Raw genomic sequence first — 22,347 nt, 5'->3', positions numbered from 1 at the left:
CCTAAGGCTGTGCATACAGAGACAGAGAGAGAGCGAGAGCGAGAGCGAGAGCGAGAGAGAGAGAGAGAGAGGCTGAAAGTCATCCATTACAACTCTCTCCATTAGATTATATAGAGATGTGTCTAGCTGTGTTGGTGGGTAGTGACTCTCTGTCTCCAGGCCTTAAGCCTCCAGTGTGTCAAGAGTCTCTAGTCGACCAGGCAGTATTTCCACTCCCCAGAGTGACCAAATAAGACCCAGAGCTACTGACAAACAGCACCTTACATCCCAGGGCCCAAATTCATAAAGCGCCTCAGAGTACGAGTGCTGATCTAGGATGAGCTCCCCTCTATCCGTATGATCTTATTAATTGTGATCAAAAAGGCAGAACTGTTCCTAGACCAGCACCCCTACCCTGCAACGCTTGATACATACGGCTCCTGGTTTCTCATCTCCCTGACTCCCGACCCACCAATCTAGGATTTACTGATATATAATTACTGTATCCCGTAGGTGGGATACAGACAGTAGAGGCAGAGCAGAGGTGACACTGTGACAGGAAATCAAACCCAAGCCATCAGACCGTGTGTCACAGTCCCATTGTCAGGTTGTCATCAGGCCACTTTTCTCTCAGACGACAACACCCACCTGTCTGTCGTCACAGGAGGCAGCAGCAGAGATATTTACATTCCAGTCATTTAGAGAAAAACTCTTATATAACTCTTCACTTTCAGAGAGACTTAGAATGACTGCATTCAAAAAAGGAGGCTGAAACTACCACATAACACCAGCACCTTGTAAGACCTTAAAAATACACACACACACACACACACACACACACACACACACACACACACACACACAGTGAGGGGAAAAAAGTATTTGATCCCCTGCTGATTTTGTACTTTTGCCCACTGACAAAGAAATGATCAGTCTATAATTTTAATGGTAGGTTTATTTGAACAGTGAGAGACAGAATAACAACAAAAAAATCAAGAAAAATGCATGTAAAAAATGTTATTAATTGATTTGCATTTTAATAAGGGAAATAAGTATTTGACCCCCTCTCAATCAGAAACATTTCTGGCTCCCAGGTGTCTTTTATACAGGTAACAAGCTGAGATTAGGAGCACACTCTTAAAGGGAGTTTTGTTACCTGTATAAAAGACACCTGTCCACAGAAGCAATCAATCAATCAGATTCCAAACTCTCCACCATGGCCAAGACCAAAGAGCTCTCCAAGGATGTCAGGGACAAGATTGTAGACCTACACAAGGCTGGAATGGGCTACAAGACCATCGCCAAGCAGCTTGGTGAGAAGGTGACAACAGTTGGTGCGATTATTCGCAAATGGGAGAAACACAAAAGAACTGTCAATCTCCCTCAGCCTGGGGCTCCATACAAGATCTCACCTCGTGGAGTTGCAATGATCATGAGAACGGTGAGGAATCAGCCCAGAACTACACGGGAGGATCTTGTCAATGATCTCAAGGCAGCTGGGACCATAGTCACCAAGAAAACAATTGGTAACACACTACGCCGTGAAGGACTGAAATCCTGCAGCGCCCGCAAGGTCCCCCTGCTCAAGAAAGCACATATACAGGCCCGTCTGAAGTTTGCCAATGAACATCTGAATGATTCAGAGGAGAATTGGGTGAAAGTGTTGTGTCAGATGAGACCAAAATCGAGCTCTTTGGCATCAACTCAACTCGCTGTGTTTGGAGGAGGAGGAATGCTGCCTATGACCCCAAGAACACCATCCCCACCGTCAAACATGGAGGTGGAAACATTATGCTTTGGGGGTGTTTTTCTGCTAAGGGGAGAGGACAACTTCACCGCATCAAAGGGACGATGGACGGGGCCATGTACCATCAAATCTTGGGTGAGAACCTCCTTCCCTCAGCCAGGGCATTGAAAATGGGTCGTGGATGCGTATTCCAGCATGACAATGACCCAAAACACACGGCCAAGGCAACAAAGGAGTGGCTCAAGAAGAAGCACATTAAGGTCCTGGAGTGGCCTAGCCAGTCTCCAGACCTTAATCCCATAGAAAATCTGTGGAGGGAGCTGAAGGTTCGAGTTGCCAAACGTCAGCCTTGAAACCTTAATGACTTGGAGAAGATCTGCAAAGAGGAGTGGGACAAAATCCCTCCTGAGATGTGTGCAAACCTGGTGGCCAACTACAAGAAACGTCTGACCTCTGTGATTGCTAACAAGGGTTTTGCCACCAAGTACTAAGTACATTATTGCAGAGGGGTCAAATACTTATTTCCCTCATTAAAATGCAAATCAATTTCTAACATTTTTGACATGCGTTTTTGTCAGTGGGCAAACGTACAAAATCAGCAGGGGATCAAATACTTTTTTCCCTCACTGTGTACATACATACATACATACATACATACATACATACATACATACATACATACATACATACATACATACATACATACATACATACATACATACATACATACATACATACATACATACACACACACACACACACACACACACACACACACACACACACACACACACACACACACACACACACACACACACACACACACACACACACACACACACACACACACACACACACACACACACACACACACACACACACACACACACACACACACACACACACACACACACACACACACACACACACACACACACACACACACACACACACACACACACACACACACACACACACACACACACACACACACACACACACACACACACACACACACACACAGTGGGGAGAACAAGTATTTGATACACTGCCGATTTTGCAGGTTTTCCTACTTACAAAGCATGTAGAGGTCTGTAATTTTTATCATAGGTACACTTCAACTGTGAGAGACGGAATCTAAAACAAAAATCCAGAAAATCACATTGTATGATTTTTAAGTAATTAATTTGCATTTTATTGCATGACATAAGTATTTGATACATCAGAAAAGCAGAACTTAATATTTGGTACAGAAACCTTTGTTTGCAATTACAGAGATCATACGTTTCCTGTAGGTCTTGACCAGGTTTGCACACACTGCAGCAGGGATTTTGGCCCACTCCTCCATACAGACCTTCTCCAGATCCTTCAGGTTTCGGGGCTGTCGCTGGGCAATACAGACTTTCAGTTCCCTCCAAAGATTTTCTATTGGGTTCAGGTCTGGAGACTGGCTAGGCCACTCCAGGACCTTGAGATGCTTCTTACGGAGCCACTCCTTAGTTGCCCTGGCTGTGTGTTTCGGGTTGTTGTCATGCTGGAAGACCCAGCCACGACCCATCTTCAATGCTCTTACTGAGGGAAGGAGGTTGTTGGCCAAGATCTCGCGATACATGGCCCCATCCATCCTCCCCTCCATACGGTGCAGTCGTCCTGTCCCCTTTGCAGAAAAGCATCCCCAAAGAATGATGTATCCACCTCCATGCTTCACGGTTGGGATGGTGTTCTTGGGGTTGTACTCATCCTTCTTCTTCCTCCAAAGACGGCAAGTGGAGTTTAGACCAAAAAGCTATATTTTTGTCTCATCAGACCACATGACCTTCTCCCATTCCTCCTCTGGATCATCCAGATGGTCATTGGCAAACTTCAGACGGGCCTGGACATGCGCTGGCTTGAGCAGGGGGACCTTGCGTGCGCTGCAGGATTTTAATCCATGACGGCATAGTGTGTTACTAATGGTTTTCTTTGAGACTGTGGTCCCAGCTCTCTTCAGGTCATTGACCAGGTCCTGCCGTGTAGTTCTGGGCTGATCCCTCACCTTCCTCATGATCATTGATGCCCCACGAGGTTAGGTCTTGCATGGAGCCCCAGACAGAGGGTGATTGACCGTCATCTTGAACTTCTTCCATTTTCTAATAATTGCGCCAACAGTTGTTGCCTTCTCACGAAGCTGCTTGCCTATTGTCCTGTAGCCCATCCCAGCCTTGTGCAGGTCTACAATTTTATCCCTGATGTCCTTACACAGCTCTCTGGTCTTGGCCATTGTGGAGAGGTTGGAGTCTGTTTGATTGAGTGTGTGGACAGGTGTCTTTTAAACAGGTAACGAGTTCAAACAGGTGCAGTTAATACAGGTAATGAGTGGAGAACAGGAGGGCTTCTTAAAGAAAAACTAACAGGTCTGTGAGAGCCGGAATTCTTACTGGTTGGTAGGTGATCAAATACTTATGTCATGCAATAAAATGCAAATTCATTACTTAAAAATCATACAATGTGACTTTCTGGATTTTTGTCTTAGATTCCGTCTCTCACAGTTGAAGTGTACCTATGAAAAAAATTACAGACCTCTACATGCTTTGTAAGTAGGAAAATCTGCAAAATCGGCAGTGTATCAAATACTTGTTCTCCCCACTATATATATACATACATACATACATACATACATACATACATACATACATACATACATACATACATACATACATACATACATACATACATACATACATACATACATACATACATACATACATACATACATACATACATACATACATACATACATACATACATACATACATACATACATACATACATACATACATACATACATACATACATACATACATACATACATACATACATACATACATACATACATACATACATACATACATACATACATACATACATACATACATACATACATACATACATACATACATACATACATACATACATACATACATACATACATACATACATACATACATACATACATACATACACTGGAAATACAAATTATATATTTTAAAACATAATATATTTATACACACACATACACAAACAGAAAAATACACACATATATACAGTTGAAGTCGGATGTTTACATACACCTTAGCCAAATACATTTAAACTCAGTTTTTCACAATTCCTGACATTTAATCCTAGTAAAAATACCCTGTCTTAGGTCAGTTAGGATCACCACTTTATTTTAAGAATGTGAAATGTCAGAATCATAGTAGAGAGAATGATTTATTTCAGCTTTTATTTCTTTCATCACATTCCCAGTGGGTCAGAAGTTTACATACACTCAATTAGTATTTGGTAGCATTGCCTTTAAATTGTTTAACTTGGGTCAAACATTTTGGGTAGCCTTCCACAAGCTTCCCACAATAAATTGGGTGAATTTTGGACCATTCCTCCTGACAGAGCTGGTGTAACTGAGTCCGGTTTGTAGGCCTCCTTGCTTGCACACACTTTTTCAGTTCTGCCCACAAATGTTCTATAGGATTGAGGTCAGGGCTTTGTGATAGCCACTCCAATACCTTGACTTTGTAGTCCTTAAGCCATTTTGCCACAACTTTGGAAGTATGCTTGGGGTCATTGTCCATTTGGAAGATCCATTTGCGACCAAGCTTTAACTTCCTGACTGATGTCTTGAGATGTTGCTTCAATATATCCACATCATTTTCCTTCCTCATGATGCCATCTATTTTGTGAAGTGCACCAGTCCCTCCTGCAGCAAAGCACCCCTACAGCATGATGCTGTCACCCCTGTGCTTCACGGTTGGGATGGTGTTCTTATGCTTGCAAGCCTTCTTCCTTTTCCTCCAAACATGACGATGGTCATTATGGCCAAACTGTTCTATTTTTGTTTCATCAGACCAGAGGACATTTCTCCAAAAAGTACGATCTTTGTCCCCATGTGCAGTTAAAAACCATAGTCTGGCTTTTTTATGGCGGTTTTGGAGCAGTGGCTTCTTCCTTGCTGAGCGGCCTTTCAGGTTATGTCGATATAGGACTCGTTTTACTGTGGATATAGATACTTTTGTACTGGTTTCCTCCAGCACCTTCACAAGGTCCTTTGTTGTTGTTCTGGGATTGATTTGCACATCTCTAGGAGACAGAATGCGTCTCCTTCCTGAGCAGTATGACGGCTGCGTGGTCCCATGGTGTTTATACTTGCGTACTATTGTTTGTACAGATGAATGTGGTACCTTCAGGCGTTTGGAAATTGCTCCCAAGGATGAACCAGACTTGTGGAGGTCTACCATTTTTTTTCTGAGGTCTTGGCTGATTTCTTTTCATTTTCCCATGATGTCAAGCAAAGAGGCACTGAGTTTGAAGGTAGGCCTTGAAATACATCCACAGGTACACCTCCAATTGACTCAAATGATGTCAATTAGCCTATCAGAAGCTTCTAAAGCCATGACATAATTTTCTGGAATTTTTCAAGCTGTTTAAAGGCACAGTCAACTTAGTGTATGTAAACTTCTGACCCACTAGAATTGTGAATTATAAGTGAAATAATCTGTCTGTAAACAATTGTTGGAATAATTACATGTGTCATGTCCTAACCGACTTGCCAAAACTATAGTTTGTTAACAAGACATGTGTGGAGTGGTGAAAAACAGGTTTTAATAACTCCAACTTAAGTGTATGTACACTTCCGACTTCAACTGTATATATGTGTTTATTTTTGTGTGTGTATATAATAAATATATAATGTGTGTTTACACACACACACACACACACAGTGGGGGAAAAAAGTATTTAGTCAGCCACCAATTGTGCAAGTTCTCCCACTTAAAAAGATGAGAGAGGCCTGTAATTTTCATCATAGGTACACGTCAACTATGACAGACAAATTGAGAAAAAAAAATCCAGAAAATCACATTGTAGGATTTTTAATGAATTTATTTGCAAATTATGGTGGAAAATAAGTATTTGGTCACCTACAAACAAGCAAGATTTCTGGCTCTCACAGACCTGTAACTTCTTCTGTAAGAGGCTCCTCTGTCCTCCACTCGTTACCTGTATTAATGGCACCTGTTTGAACTTGTTATCAGTATTAAAGACACCTGTCCACAACCTCAAACAGTCACACTCCAAACTCCACTATGGCCAAGACCAAAGAGCTGTCAAAGGACACCAGAAACAAAATTGTAGACCTGCACCAGGCTGGGAAGACTGAATCTGCAATAGGTAAGCAGCTTGGTTTGAAGAAATCAACTGAGGGAAGACATACAAGACCACTGATAATCTCCCTCGATCTGGGGCTCCACGCAAGATCTCACTCCGTGGGGTCAAAATTATCACAAGAACGGTGAGCAAAAATCCCAGAACCACACGGGGGGACCTAGTGAATGACCTGCAGAGAGCTGGGACCAAAGTAACAAAGCCTACCATCAGTAACACACTACGCCGCCAGGGACTCAAATCCTGCAGTGCCAGACGTGTACCCCTGCTTAAGCCAGTACATGTCCAGGCCCGTCTGAAGTTTGCTAGAGTGCATTTGGATGATCCAGAAGGAGATTGGGAGAATGTCATATGGTCAGATGAAACCAAAATATAACTTTTTGGTAAAAACTCAACTCGTTGTGTTTGGAGGACAAAGAATGCTGAGTTGCATCCAAAGAACACCATACCTACTGTGAAGCATGGGGGTGGAAACATCATGCTTTGGGGCTGTTTTTCTGCAAAGGGACCAGGACGACTGCTCCGTGTAAAGGAAAGAATGAATGGGGCCATGTATCGTGAGATTTTGAGTGAAAACCTCCTTCCATCAGCAAGGGCATTGAAGATGAAACGTGGCTGGGTCTTTCAGCATGACAATGATCCCAAACACACCGCCCGGGCAACGAAGGAGTGGCTTCGTAAGAAGCATTTCAAGGTCCTGGAGTGGCCTAGCCAGTCTCCAGATGTCAACCCCATAGAAAATCTTTGGAGGGAGTTGAAAGTCCGTATTGCCCAGCGACAGCCCCAAAACATCACTGCTCTAGAGGAGATCTGCATGGAGGAATGGGCCAAAATACAAGCAACAGTGTGTGAAAACCTTGTGAAGACTTACAGAAAACGTTTGACCTGTGTCATTGCCAACAAAGGGTATATAACAAAGTATTGAGAAACTTTTGTTATTGACCAAATACTTATTTTCCACCATAATTTGCAAATAAATTCATTAAAAATCCTACAATGTGATTTTCTGGATTTTTTTTCTCATTTTGTCTGTCATAGTTGACGTGTACCTATGATGAAAATTACAGGCCTCTCTCATCTTTTTAAGTGGGAGAACTTGCACAATTGGTGGCTGACTAAATACTTTTTTCCCCCACTGTACATACAGTCGTGGTCAAAGGTTTTGAGAATGACACAAGTATTGGTCTTCACAAAGTTTGCTGCTATAGTTTTTTTTGATTTTTTGTCCGATGTTACTATGTTATACTGAAGTATAATTACAAGCATTCCATAAGTGTCAAAGGCTTTTATTGACAATTACTTTAAGTTTATGCAAAAGAGTCAATATTTGCAGTGTTGACCCTACTTTTTCAAGACCGCTGCAATCTGCCCTGGCATGTTGTCAATTAACTTCTGGGCCACATCCTGACTGATGGCAGCCCATTCTTGCATAATCAATGCTTGGAGTTTGTCAGAATTTGTGGGTTTTTGTTTGTGCACCCGCCTCTTGAGGATCGACCACAAGTTCTCAATGGGATTAAGGTCTGGGGAATTTCCTGGCCATGGCCCCAAAATGTTGATGTTTTGTTCCCCGAGCCACTTAGTTATCACTTTTGCCTTACGGCAAGGTGCTCCATCATGCTGGAAAAGGCATTGTTCGTCACCAAACTGTTCTTGGATGGTTGGGAGAAGTTGCTCTCGGAGGATGTGTTGGTACCATTCTTTATTCATGGCTGTGTTCTTAGGCAAAATTGTTAGTGAGCCCACTCCCTTGGCTGAGAAGCAACCCCACACATGAATGGTCTCAGGATGCTTTACTGTTGGCATGACACAGGACTGATGGTAGCGCTCACCTTGTCTTCTCCGGACAAGATTTTTTCCGGATGCCCCAAACAATCGGAAAGGGGATTCATCAGAGAAAATGACTTTACCCCAGTCCTCAGCAGTCCAATCCCTGTACCTTTTGCAGAATATCAGTCTGTCCCTGATGTTTTTCCTGGAGAAAAGTGGCTTCCTCGCTGCCCTTCTTGACACCAGGCCATCCTCCAAAAGTCTTCGCCTCACTGTGCGTGCAGATGCACTCACACCTGCCTGCTGCCATTCCTGAGCAAGCTCTGCACTGGTGGTGCCCCGATCCCGCAGCTGAATCAACTTTAGGAGACGGTCCTGGCGCTTGCTGGACTTTCTTGGGCGCCCTGAAGCCTTCTTCACAACAATTGAACCTCTCTCCTTGAAGTTCTTGATGATCCGATAAATGGTTGATTTAGGTGCAATCTTACTAGCAGCAATATCCTTGCCTGTGAAGCCCTTTTTGTGCAAAGCAATGATGACGGCACGTGTTTCCTTGCAGGTAACCATGGTTAACAGAGGAAGAACAATGATTTCAAGCACCACCCTCCTTTTAAAGCTTCCAGTCTGTTATTCTAACTCAATCAGCATGACAGAGTGATCTCCAGCCTTGCCCTCGTCAACACCCTAACCTGTGTCAACGACAGAATCACTGACATGATGTCAGCTGGTCCTTTTGTGGCAGGGCTGAAATGCAGTGGATATGTTTTTTGGGATTAATTCATTTTCATGGCAAAGAGGGACTTTGCAATTAATTGCAATTCATCTGATCACTCTTCATAACATTCTGGAGTATATGCAAATTGCCATCATAAAAACTGAGGCAGCAGACTTTGTGAAAATTTATATTTGTGTCATTCTCAAAACTTTTGACCACGACTGTACACACATACATACATACACATATATATATATATATATATATATATATATATATATATATATATATATATATATATATACACATATACATATACATACATACATTCATACATACATACATACATACATACATACATATACACAGTACCAGTCAAAAGTTTGGACACACCTACTCATTCAAGGGTTTTTCTTGATTTTTGCTATTTTCTACATTGTTTAATAATAGTGACGACATCAAAACTATGAAATAACACATATGGAATCATGTAATAACCCAAAAAGTGTTAAACAAATTAAAATATATTTTATATTTGAGATTCTTCAAATTTACATTTACATTTTAGTCATTTAGCAGACGCTCTTATCCAGAGCGACTTACAGTTAGTGAATGCATACATTTTTTTATTAATTTTTTTCCTACCCCCTGTGGGAATCGAACCCACAACCCTGGCGTTACAAACGCCATGCTCTATCAACTGAGCTACATCCCTGCCGGCCATTCCCTCCCCTACCCTGGACGACGCTGGGCCAATTGCGCACCGCCCCATGGGTCCCTTTGCCTTGATGACAGCTTTGCACACTCTTGGCATTCTCTCAACCAGCTTCATGAGAAAGTCACCTGGAATTCATTTAAATTAACAGGTGTCTTACTAAAAGTGAATTTGTGGAATTTTTTCTGTCTTAATGCGTATGAGCCAATCATTTGTGTTGTGTAAAGGTAGGGGTGGTATACAGAAGATAGCCCTATTTGGTAAAAGACCAAGTCCATTTTATGGCAAGAACAGCTCAAATAAGCAAAGAGAAATGACAGTCCATCATTACTTTAAGACATGAAGGTCAGTCAATAGGGAAAATCTCAAGAACTTTTAACGTTTTTTCAAGCGCAGTCGCAAAAACCATCAAGCACTATGATGAAACGGGCTCATGAAACGGGCTCATGAGGACCGCCACAGGAATGGAAGACCAAGTTTACCTCTGCTGCAGAGGATAAGTTCATTAGAGTTACCAGCCTCAGAAATTGCAGCCCAAATAAATGCTTCACAGAGCTCAAGTCCCAGACACATCTCAACGTCAACTGTTCAGAGGGGACTATGTGAATCAGGCCTTCTTGGTCGAATTGCTACAAAGAAACCACTACTAAAGGACACCAATAAGAAGAAGAGATCTGCTTGGGCCAAGAAACACGAGCATTAGACCGGTGGAAATTTGTCCATTGGTCTGGAGTCCAAATTGGAGATTTTTGGTTTCAACCGCTGTGTCTTTGTGAGATGCGGTGTGGGTGAACGGATGATCTCTGCATGTGTAGTTCCCACTGTAAAGCACAGAGGAGGAGGTGTTATGGTGTGGGGGTGCTTTGCTGGTGACAATGTCTGTGATTTATTTAGAATTCAAGGCACACTTTACCAGCATGGCTACCACAGCATTCTGCAGCGATATGGCATCCCATCTGGTTTGGGTTTAGTGGGACTATCATTTGTTTTTAAACAGGACAGACCCAACACACCTCCAGGCTGTGTAAGGGCTATTTGACCAAGAAGGAGACTGATGGAGTGCTGTATCAGATGACCTGGCCTCCACAATCCCCCGACCTCAACCCAACTGAGATGGTTTGGGATGAATCGGACGGCAGAGTGAAGGAAAAGCAGTCAACAAGTGCTCAGCATATGTGGGAACTCCTTCAAGGCTGTTGGAAAAGCATTCCAGGTGAAGCTGATTGAGAGAATGCCAAGAGTCTGCAAAGCTGTCATCAAGGCAAAGGGTGGCTATTTGAAGAATCTCAAATATAAAATATATTTTGATTTGTTTAACACTTTTTTGGTTACTATATGATTCCATATGTGTTATTTCATAGTTTTCATGTTTTCACTATTATTCTACAATGTAGAAAACAATATAAATAAAGAAAAACCCTTGAATGAGTAGGTGTGTCCAAACTTTTGACTGGTACTGTATATATATATATATATATATATATACACACACACACACACAGTGCATTCGGAAAGTATTCAGACCCCTTGACTTTTTCCACATTTTGTTACCTTACAGCCTTATTTTTAAACATTCTCATCAATATACACACAGAATACCCCATAACGACACAGTGAACAGGTTTTTAGATATATTTGCAAATTTATTAAAAACAGAAATACCTTATTTACATAAGTATACCGACCCTTTGCTATGAGTGTCAAAATTTAGCTCAGGTGTATCCTGTTTCCATTGATCATCCTTGAGATGTTTCTACTACTTGATTGGAGTCCACCTGTGGTAAATTCAATTGATTGGACATGCTTTGGAAAGGCACACACCTATATAAAGATCCCACACTTGACAGTGCATGTCAGAGCAAAAATCAAGCCATGAGGTCGAAGGAATTGTCCATAGAGCTCCAAGACAGTATTGTGTCGAGGCACAGATCTGGGGAATGGTACCAAAAAATTTCTGCAGCATTGAAGGTCCCCAAGAACACAGTGGCCTCCATCATTCTTAAATGGAAGAAGTTTGGAATCACCTAGACTCTTCTTAGAGCTGGCCGCCCGGCCAAACTGAGCAATCGGGGGAGAAGGGCCTTGGTCAGGGAGGTGACCAAGAACCTGATGGTCACTCTGACAGAGCTCCAGAGTTCCTCTGTAGAGATGGGAGAACCTTCCAGAAGGACAACCATCTCTGCAGCACTCCACCAATCAGGCCTTTATGGTAGAGTGGCCAGACGGAAGCCACTCCTCAGTAAATGCACGACAGCCTGCTTGGAGTTTGCCAAGAGGCACCTAAAGGACTCTGAACATGAGAAACAAGATGATCTGGTCTGATGTTACCAAGATTGACCTGAATGCCAAGCACGCCTGGAGGAAACCTGGCACCTTCCCTACGGTGAAGCATGGTGGTGGCAGCATCATCATACTGTGGGGATGTTTTTTAGCGGCAGGGACTGTGAGACTAGTCAGAATCGAGGGAAAGATGAACGGAGAAAAGTACAGAGAGCTCAGGACCTCAGACTGGGTCGAAGGTTCACCTTCCAACAGGACAACGACCCTAAGCACACAGCCAAGTCAACGCAGGATTTTCAATGTCCTTGAGTGGCTCAGCCAGAGCCGAGACTTGAACCTGATCTAACATGTCTGGAGAGACCTGAAAATAGCTGTGCACCGACGCTCCCCATCCAACCTGACAGAGCTTGAGAGGATCTGCAGAGAAGAATGGGAGAAACTCCCCAAATACAGGTGTGCCAAGCTTTTAGGCTGTAATCGCAGCCAAAGGTGCTTCAACAATGTACTGAGTAAAGGGTCTGAATACTTATGGAAATGTGATATTTCAGTTGTTTCTTTTTTTCTTTTTATAAATGTGCAAAAATGTATAAAAACCTGTTTTTGCTTTGTCATTTTGGGGTATTGTGTGTAGATTGATGAGGGGAAAAAAACAATTTTTTTTTTTAACAAGGCTGTAACATAACAAAATGTGGAAAAGTCAAGGGATCTGAATACTTTCCGAATGCACTGTATATATACACAGTATACACACATACAATATATAAATCATGGGCATTCATATGGAGTTGCTAGAGACGTGACCCAGTCGTTCGTTCAATTAATTAGATATTTACGGCCGCGACCTAGTCGTTCGTTCTTTATATTCTGTTGCCATGCTCGCTGGCAATGTTCTTATCCCTTGCTTGCTAGCTAGCCAGTTAGCTACGGATAACACAGTCACGACCTCTGCAGCCAGAATAACAGCAAAATAGCTGTTTTCTATTGCCATTTGGATACATCCATAATAATAAGCTGATAATGCCAGATTTTTCCTGGCATAGCTAGAAAAGTTTGCCTTCTCGTCAGGACACTTGACTGTTAATTGCAAGGAGATCACATTGCATATAAAACACTAGGCTAGAAGCTAGCTAAATAGTTGCTAGCAAACCTGCCAATATGACAACCAAATGATAAATGTCAGTTGCTGAAAACAGCTGGTCAAACTACAAAAATGTGGGAGGATTTGACAGCTTTAGTGGCGGAGGGGACCGGAGAAATTCATGTTCATCACTCGCCACGTTAGATCATCAGATGTTCCAAAAAAATATGTATCTGCAAAAACAAATCAATGCTAGCTAGCTAAGTTGTTTTCCTCATTGGACCTGTGTTTACAATGTAACTACTTTCAGTTTGTGTAGTTGTTGGTTTAGCTTTCTGTAACTTTCTGTAGCAAGAACAGCATGTGTAGGTGCATATTGCGTCATGATTGCAAGGTGTCCCGAAACATTTTCCAATTAACTCAATATATTTTCCAACTGTCCTGTTATCTGGTTTTAATGTCCATTCGAGAATACCCTTCTAGTTCAATCAGAAACGAGTATTCAACAATGCTGTGGTATAAACATAAACACACATATACCAATAAAAGCCCAGTAACAGTTAGCACATCAGACATGGTAAAATAAAAATGTCCTCTTCTTCTCTTTGACAGGACCACTACACCTGGAGAACAGACAGCTCCTCACAAGAGGTAGTATCCCTCCTCTTATGGTCTTGAAGATCTTCTGTAGGTCTTCTCCTCTGTTCTCTTCTTTTTTCTGAAAAGCCTGGGGAGGGGGAGATGGGGGAGAGGAAGGGAGGGAAGGATAGAGAGAGGGAGAGGAGTACCCAATCCTCTCAACCCCATATAGATGGACTTCTCCTCCTACAGTATACCTGTGAAACCCCTGGATGGGACTGGAAGAAAGCGAGAGAGAGAGAGAGAGAGAGAGAGAGAGAGAGAGAGAGAGAGAGAGAGAGAGAGAGAGAGAGAGAGAGAGAGAGAGAGAGAGAGAGAGAGAGAGAGAGAGAGAGAGAGAGAGAGAGAGAGCGAGAGAGAGATGGGGGAACCTGCTAAGGCGAGAGCAGGTGATGGTATTTGAGGACTCCCCGGTGTGTACCAGACTGGTGCGTACCTGAGTCTGGATGCGGTTGAGGCCCCTGAACCAGAGGACCTGTCCCCTACGGAGCTCCATCTCAGCGTGGTCGATCTCATCGTCCCCCTCGTTCATCTCGTTTTCGGGGACATCCTCCTTATGGGTGCCGTGGCCAGCCTCCTTTAGGAACTTCAGGTGATGGGTGGGGATGGCTGAGATCAGCTGGAGGAGAGAGAGACACCATGAGAAGGTTTCTATAACCATATATCTTACAGTTAGCCTGGTCCCAGATCTGTTTGTGCTATTGCAAACTCAATTTCTCCATGTTAGGTGTGGCAATGAGTGACAAGGAGTTGGCATGATAGCACAAACAAACTGGCAATCAGGCTATCTTACAGCAGTACTAGCTGGTAATAATACTGTATGCTAGTTGTGGGGGACCATTGAGAACAGCTGAGAGGAGAGAGACACACCATGAGAATGTTTCTATAAACATCCATCTTTCACAGTACAGTAAGACTAGCTGTTATCTTTGGAATAATACTGTATATGCTTTCCGTGGGGGATTGTAGAGATCAGCTGGAAAGAGAGAGAGCAGCATACTATATATAATTGTACAAATACACACTACATGACCAAAGGATGTGGACACCTGCTCGTCAAACATCTCATTCCAAAATCATGGGCATTAATATGGAGTTGGTCCCCTCTTTGCTGCTATACCAGCCTCCACTCTTCTGGGGAGGCTTTCCACTAGATGTTGGAACATTGCTGCTGGGACTTCCTTCCATTCAGCCACAATAGCATCAGTGAGGTCGGGCACTGATGTTGGGCGATTAGGCCTGGCTCGCAGTCTGCGTTCCAATTCATCCCAAAGGCGTTCGATGGGGTTGAGGTCAGGGCTCTATGCAGGCCAGTCAAGTTCTTCCACACCGATCTCAACAAACCATTTCTGTATGGACCTCGCTTTGTGCACGGGGGCATTTTCATGCTGAAACAGGAAAGGGCCTTCCCCAAACTGTTGCCACAAAGTTGGATGTACAGAATCGTCTACAATGTTATTGTATGCTGTAGTGTTAAGATTTCCCTTCACTGGAACTAAGGGGCCTAGCCTGAACCATGAAAAACAGCCCCATACCATTATTCCTCCTCCACCAAACTTTACAGTTGGTACTATGCATTCGGGCAGGTAGCGTTCTCCTGGCATCCGCCAAACCCAGATTCGTCTGTCGGACTGCCAGATGGTGAAGCGTGATGGCGGCAAGCTTTACACCACTCAATCTGACGCTTGGCACTGCGCATGGTGATCTTAGGCTTGCGTGCGGCTGCTCGGCCATGGAAATTTCATGAAGCTCCCGACGAACAGTTCTTACGCTGACGTTGCTTCCAGAGGCAGTTTGGAACTCGGTAGTGAGTGTTGCAACCGAGGACAGACGGTTTTTACGTGCTACACACTTCAGAACTCAGCGGTCCCGTTCTGTGAGCTTGTGTGGCCTACCACTTCGCGGCTGAGCCGTTGTTGCCCCTAGACATTTCCACTTCACAATAACAGCACTTACAGTTGACCGGGGCAGCTCTAGCAGGGCAGAATTTTGACAAACTGACTTGTTGGAAAGGTGGCATCCTATGACTGTGCCCTGTTGAAAGTCACTTAGCTCTTCAGTAAGGCCATTCTATTGCCAATGTTTGTCTATGGAGATTGCATGGCTGTGCGCTCGATTTTATACACCTCTCAGCAACGGGTGTGGCTGAACTAGCCGAATCCACTAACTTGAAGGGGTGTCCACATATATACAAAGGTATGTAGACACCCCTTCAAATTAGTGGATTCAGCTATTTCAGGAACACCTTTGTTGACAGGTACATAAAATCGAGCACACAGCCATGCAATCTCCATAGACAAACATTGGCAGTAGAATAGGGCTGACCTTTTATACCATCATAAGAAGGTTCATGTCCATTCTAGTATTCCATGTCTGCAGTATACTATTAAAGAGCTCTGACCTGAAATTAACACCTCATCTGATCTGTATGTAAAAGCTCCAGTGGTTTTTTCTCGCATCATATTTCTTGGCAGGCTATCACATGCATTAATAACTCTTCATGTGAACTTATATCAGTTCACTAACTCATAATTAAATTCATGGTTCGAAATTAATTAATTCAGTCCACGCCCTCTAGTTCTCTCAGTGATTAGTTCACCTTATCAATTCCCTTCAGGATCTGAAGTGAAAGCAGAGATCCCATTAAATGACTATAATTCTATGGTGTTGAATAGAGATACATATTCATGACTATTTCTATTGAATGGTTCTATTTAATTATGTGGTTGCCAACCAGTTTGTCCTCATGTGAATGTTTCTAAGACATGGATTGGCTGAGCAGAGAGTTGACTAAGCAGAATGCCCCAACACTGAACCCAACGGACTGAGGTTGCATCCGAAATGGCACCATATTCCTTATATAGTGCACCACATAGGGAGAGAATAAGGTGCCATTTGGGATGCAGTCTGAAACAAACTGTGGTGTCAGGAAAATGATGGAAAAACGTTCTTGCTGTACCATTCCTTGGGGTGGAGGTATAGATACTATGGTAATGTGGTGCTGTGTGTGTGTTAGGTTCTCTTGTCTGCATTTCAAACACGGTACACTTATGTAATGCTTTAGCAGTAGCTAATAGGGATCCTAATAAAATACTACATACTAAATACTTATGTAAGAAGTCATGATGACTCAAATTAATTTAGTCAAAACTGAATGATTATGCTTTCAAAGACTCCCATACACACATGCGCGCACGCACACACACACACACACACACACACACACCTCTGCAGTATACTATTAAAGAGCTCTGACCTGAAATTAACACCTCATCTGATCTGTATGTAAAAGCTCCAGTGGTTTTTTCTCGCATCATATTTCTTGGCAGGCTATCACATGCATTAATAACTGTTCATGTGAACTTATATCGGTTCACTAACTCATAATTACATTCATGGTTAGAAATTAATTAATTCAGTCAATGCCCTCTAGTTCGCCCAGTGATTAGTTTGCCTTATCAATTCCCTTCAGGATCTGAAGTGAATGCAAGGTCATTTCTCAGGCCCAGACTAAAGAGAGGATTGCCCACAGAGATCCTATTAAAATACTGTTATTCTATGGTATTGCGAGCATGGAGATACACACACACACATAACTATTTATATTGAATGGCTCTACTTAATTTGGTGGTTGCCAGTTTGTCCTCATGTGACTGTTTCGAAGACCTGGATTGGCTGAACAGACAGTTGCATAACCAGCATGCCCCAGCACTGAACCCAACAGACTGAGGCTGCATCCCAAATGGCACCCTATAACAAACTGTGGTGTCGGAAGAAGGATGGTAAACTCCCTTGCTGTACCATTCCTTGGGGTGGAGGTATAGATACTGATGTGTGTGTGTTATGTTCTCTTGTCTGCATTTCAAACACGGGACACTTATGTAACAAGTCATGATGACTCAAACTCATTTAGTCACCTTTGAATGGTTATGCTGTCAAAGACTCCCACACACACAAACGCACGTGCACACGCACACACCCGCACACACACTCGCTGGAGGCCATCATCCTAGATGTAATGTTATAGGTTGATACAGAGAGACAGACAGTAGCTTGTTCTACATGGTTTACAGAGATCGTTCTCTCTCTACCTCCTACCTGAACTCAGACAACTGTCTGTGTGGGGAAGCTTGTCTTTAAGGGTATGGGTACCTGTCAATACACAGTATGAGATCTCTTTCTCTATATGTATGCCTTTGAGTGTGTGTGTGTGTGTGGGCAAGTGTAGGATTTTGTGTTTGTGTGTGTGTGTGTGAGTGTGTAGGTGCTAAGGGAAAAGTGTGTGTGTCTTCCAACGTGTGTGTGCAGAGGGAGAAGTGTGTGTGCATGTGTCTTTGAACATGTGTGTGTGTGTGCGCGAGTGTAGTCGCAGAGGGAGTATCGTGCTGGGTTCTCGTCCTCTGGGGTGCAGGTAAATGTGGGCAGTGCTGCTTTTATGTGCGCCAGCGCTCATTACCACGGTGACTGTTGTGACGGTAACCATGGAACACGGCTGCTTTGTGTTCCAGAACCCGTCTAAGCATAGCAAGAGTTCACTGGCACCTACTGTACCAGCTTCTTCACACACGCACACGCACACACACACGCACCACAGCCACACACGCACACCACAGCCACGCACCCACACGCACACAAGCACGGAGCTGAAGAGATTTTAAATATGTGTGAGTGAGTGTTTGTGTGTCTTACCTGTCCCCAAAGCAGCTCTCCCACTCCGATGAACACACACCAGAGCCACTGGTCAATGGTCAGAGCCGTGCAGGAGAAGGGCTTCCCTCCAAACTGGACAATGACAATCTGAGACAGAGCCACAGAGTGAGTACCTGTAGAACCAAGCTGCCACACATCATACTAACGAAGATGGGGTTATGGCATGTCTCGACTTTCCCAGTGGCATCGGCGGCCATGGCCATCGATGCCCCCTTGTGTGGCCGTAATGCCCTCTAAAAAAATGTATGCCTTGTGGCCAAAGTGACCGTTGTTCCCTTGGGCTAAATATAATAATTATAATTCACTTCTCCTGGCAGCAAATCACCGTAGCCTACTCCGAAGCACCCCTCACTCACATGGCTCTCTCAGATATCGCAATTATTATTAGCCAATGCCCGTCACGTGATCGGGTACTTCTCACAGGCATCTCAGCTCCGAAGTAGGCTACAAGTGAAGACAGACACATCAGGGATGCAACGGCGCGAGTCCTTCTTATCGAATTATGAAGCGCATTTTGAAGATGTTAGAAGAACTGTCCACGTTTTCTTTTCACCAGCCAACAAGATGAGTAGGCCTAATGAACAGCAAAAGCACTAGCCTATCTCAATCTTTCATCCCCCATAGTACAAAAGTTGACCTTTTCTATTGGATAGATTCTTCTTCTGTGCAATAAATATTCCAAACATACTCTGGGACAGTTGTGGGACGCAATAGATCCCAAATTAATACAACCACTGTACATCCCAAAAAAACTTTTAAAAGCAAATGAGACTGATTCAAAAGATCAGAACGTTTAGCTTAAAATGTTGATAAACTATTTCTTCACATTATAAACGCAGCAATGTGCACACGGCAGTAGGCTATAAGCGTGAACGTTCCAAAACGCAATTAAAATGAAAACACTGTTCTCAAAAGTGCATTTAGTACTGCAGTGCATCTCCTCCTCATGGACTGCACCAGATTTGCCAGTTCTTGCTGTGAGATGTTACCCCACTCTTCCACCAAGGCACCTGCAAGTTCCCGGACATTTCTGGGATCCAACAGGTCCCAGACATGCTCAATGGGATTGAGATCTGGGCTCTTTGCTGGCCATGGTAAACACTGACATTCCTGTCTTGCAGGAAATCACGCACAGAATGAGCAGTATCGCTGGTGGCATTGTCATGCTGGAGGGTCATGTCAGGATGAGCCTGCAGGAAGGGTACAACATGAGGAAGGAGGATGTCTTCCCTGTAACGCCCAGCGTTGAGATTGCCTGCAATGACAACAAGCTCAGTCCGATGATGCTGTGACACACCGCCCCAGACCATGAAGACCCTCCACCTCCAAATCGATCCCGCTCCAGAGTACAGGCCTCGGTGTAATGCTCATTCCTTTGACGATAAACACGAATCCGACGATCACCCCTGGTGAGACAAAACCGCGACTCGTCAGTGAAGAGCACTTTTTGCCAGTCCTGTCTGTTCCAGCGACGGTGGGTTTCTGCCCATAGGCGACGTTGTTGCTGGTGATGTCTGGTGAGGACCTGCCTTACAACAGGCCTACAAGCCCTCAGTCCAGCCTCTCTCAGCTTATTGCGGACAGTCTGAGCACTGATGGAGGGATTGTGCGTTCCTAGTGTAACTTGGGCAGTTGTTGTTGCCATCCTGTACCTGTCCCGCAGGTGTGATGTTCGGATGTACCGATCCTGTGCAGGTGTTGTTACACGTGGTCTGCCACTGCGAGGACAATCAGCTGTCCGTCCTGTCTCCCTGTAGCGCTGTCTTAGGCGTCTCACAGTACGGACATTGCAATTTATTGCCCTGGCCACATCTGCAGTCCTCATGCCTCCTTGCAGCATGCCTAAGGCACATTCACGCAGATGAGCAGGGACCCTGGGCATCTTTCTTTTGGTGTTTTTCAGAGTCAGTAGAAAGGCCTCTTTAGTGTCCTAAGTTTTCATAACCGTGACCTTAATTGCCTACAGTCTGTAAGCTGTTAGTATCTTAATGACCATTCCACAGGTGCATGTTCATTAATTGTTTATGGCTCATTGAACAAGCATGGGAAACTGTGTTTAAACCCTTTACAATGAAGATCTGTGAAGTTATTTGGAATTTTACTAGTTATCTTTGAAAGACAGGGTCCTGAAAAAATGGACGTTTCTTTTTTTGCTGAGTTATATATATATATATATATATATATATCTATATATATATATATATATATATATATATATATAGTGTGCAAGTATTTTTTATAGTTTACAGTTTATTCGCAGTTAGTCTGCACCTCTACACTAAATAATTTTCACTCGGTGAGCGCCAGCTCATGCTTTTTAGAAGATCTAAAGACGCAACAACAAGCATGAGAGAAATAGGCCCTACTGGTTTCAATGGCATATGAGGAAGTGTTTATAAAATAATCCCCTTAACATTCCTTTGGTTGGAACATGGTAAGACATGCCTCATAAAATGACAAACGTCCAGGTTTTAAACAACTACATTTATGGTTAAATAATTTCAAAATGTTGACTGCCTCCACTCAGATTGCAAGGTGGGTGATGTTGCAGTGCACAACAGGCACTGGCCTTTCTCTCCTATCAGAACGAACAGTGCGTTAAGTATGTAGACAGAATCAAACCTTTAGATATTAATAATGATCCAACATTATATTTGTCAAACATGACTGGCATTTAGCCTATATATATGTAATTAAAAGTCTAATTAAAGTTTGACTCCATTTTCAGGAACCTCCCTCATGTCAGCATTGGTCTGGACATGACAGACTGTAGCCAATAAGCATAGGCTATATCACCTACACTTTGACATGTAGGCTAATTATGTATATACATTAACATACACTTATGTTTTTCTTCACAGAATAGCTAGTGTTTTTCAGTTTTCAAATCAATTGAATTGTCTATTTTGGTTAATGGCCTTGGTGCCCTAGCAGATTGAGAACCTCTTGAAGGCTAAATGGCCTTGCCCATAAAATAATGTGCGTGTGTGATGTGTGTGTTCAAGTGTGTGTGTGTGAGTTTATGTCTGTGTGTGTGTGTGTATGACTGCGTGTGTGTGTGTCTACAGTATGTGTGTTTGTACCTGCAGGACGAAGGTTCCCAGGACCACGCTACAGAAGATGGGGTTACGGTAGATGGCCTCAAAAACGTTCCTCTCTCCGTGGATCTTCCTGGCATTGATCTCATTGAATAGCTGCATCATGACGAACACATTGAACACAATGGTGTAGTGCTCTGAGGGCGGCGAGTGGAGGGGCGCGTTACGCCCACTGTCGATGTTGAAGATGTTCTCTCCTGGGAGAGGGAGAAGAGCAAACAGGATAACAGTTATATATGATCTTAATTCACCTTTTGTTTAAGTAAACATCTCTTTAATTTAGCATAATAAAAAAATCCCTATCAAAATCCATCAGTTTAAGCTAGAGATATCTTTTTTTCTATGGGCTGTCTCTCAAGACACCATATCCGCCAATGTCGGCCTTCCGCATCTGCGGTGGAATGTGGCATAGATACAGTG

General features: G+C 43.3%; 1 protein-coding gene across 1 annotated transcript in view; it reads right to left on the bottom strand.

Annotated features, from left to right (window-relative positions):
* LOC311133504 (plasma membrane calcium-transporting ATPase 1-like) overlaps positions 1 to 22,347 on the bottom strand; it is a 182,613-nt gene that overhangs the window by 13,018 nt on the left and 147,248 nt on the right. The window contains exons 19-21 of the mRNA XM_084167000.1: positions 21,913 to 22,124; positions 18,809 to 18,916; positions 14,556 to 14,738 (exon numbers count right to left, since the gene is read on the bottom strand). Of these exons, the coding sequence (XP_084023126.1) occupies positions 14,556 to 14,738; positions 18,809 to 18,916; positions 21,913 to 22,124 (503 nt within the window). The remainder of the gene's footprint in view (positions 1 to 14,555; positions 14,739 to 18,808; positions 18,917 to 21,912; positions 22,125 to 22,347) is intronic.

The sequence above is a fragment of the Coregonus lavaretus genome, assembly GCF_964263955.1.
Source record: "Coregonus lavaretus genome assembly, chromosome: 8".
In the NCBI taxonomy this organism is placed as follows: Eukaryota; Metazoa; Chordata; class Actinopteri; order Salmoniformes; family Salmonidae; genus Coregonus; species Coregonus lavaretus.
This window is presented reverse-complemented; position numbering and strand designations above follow the sequence as displayed.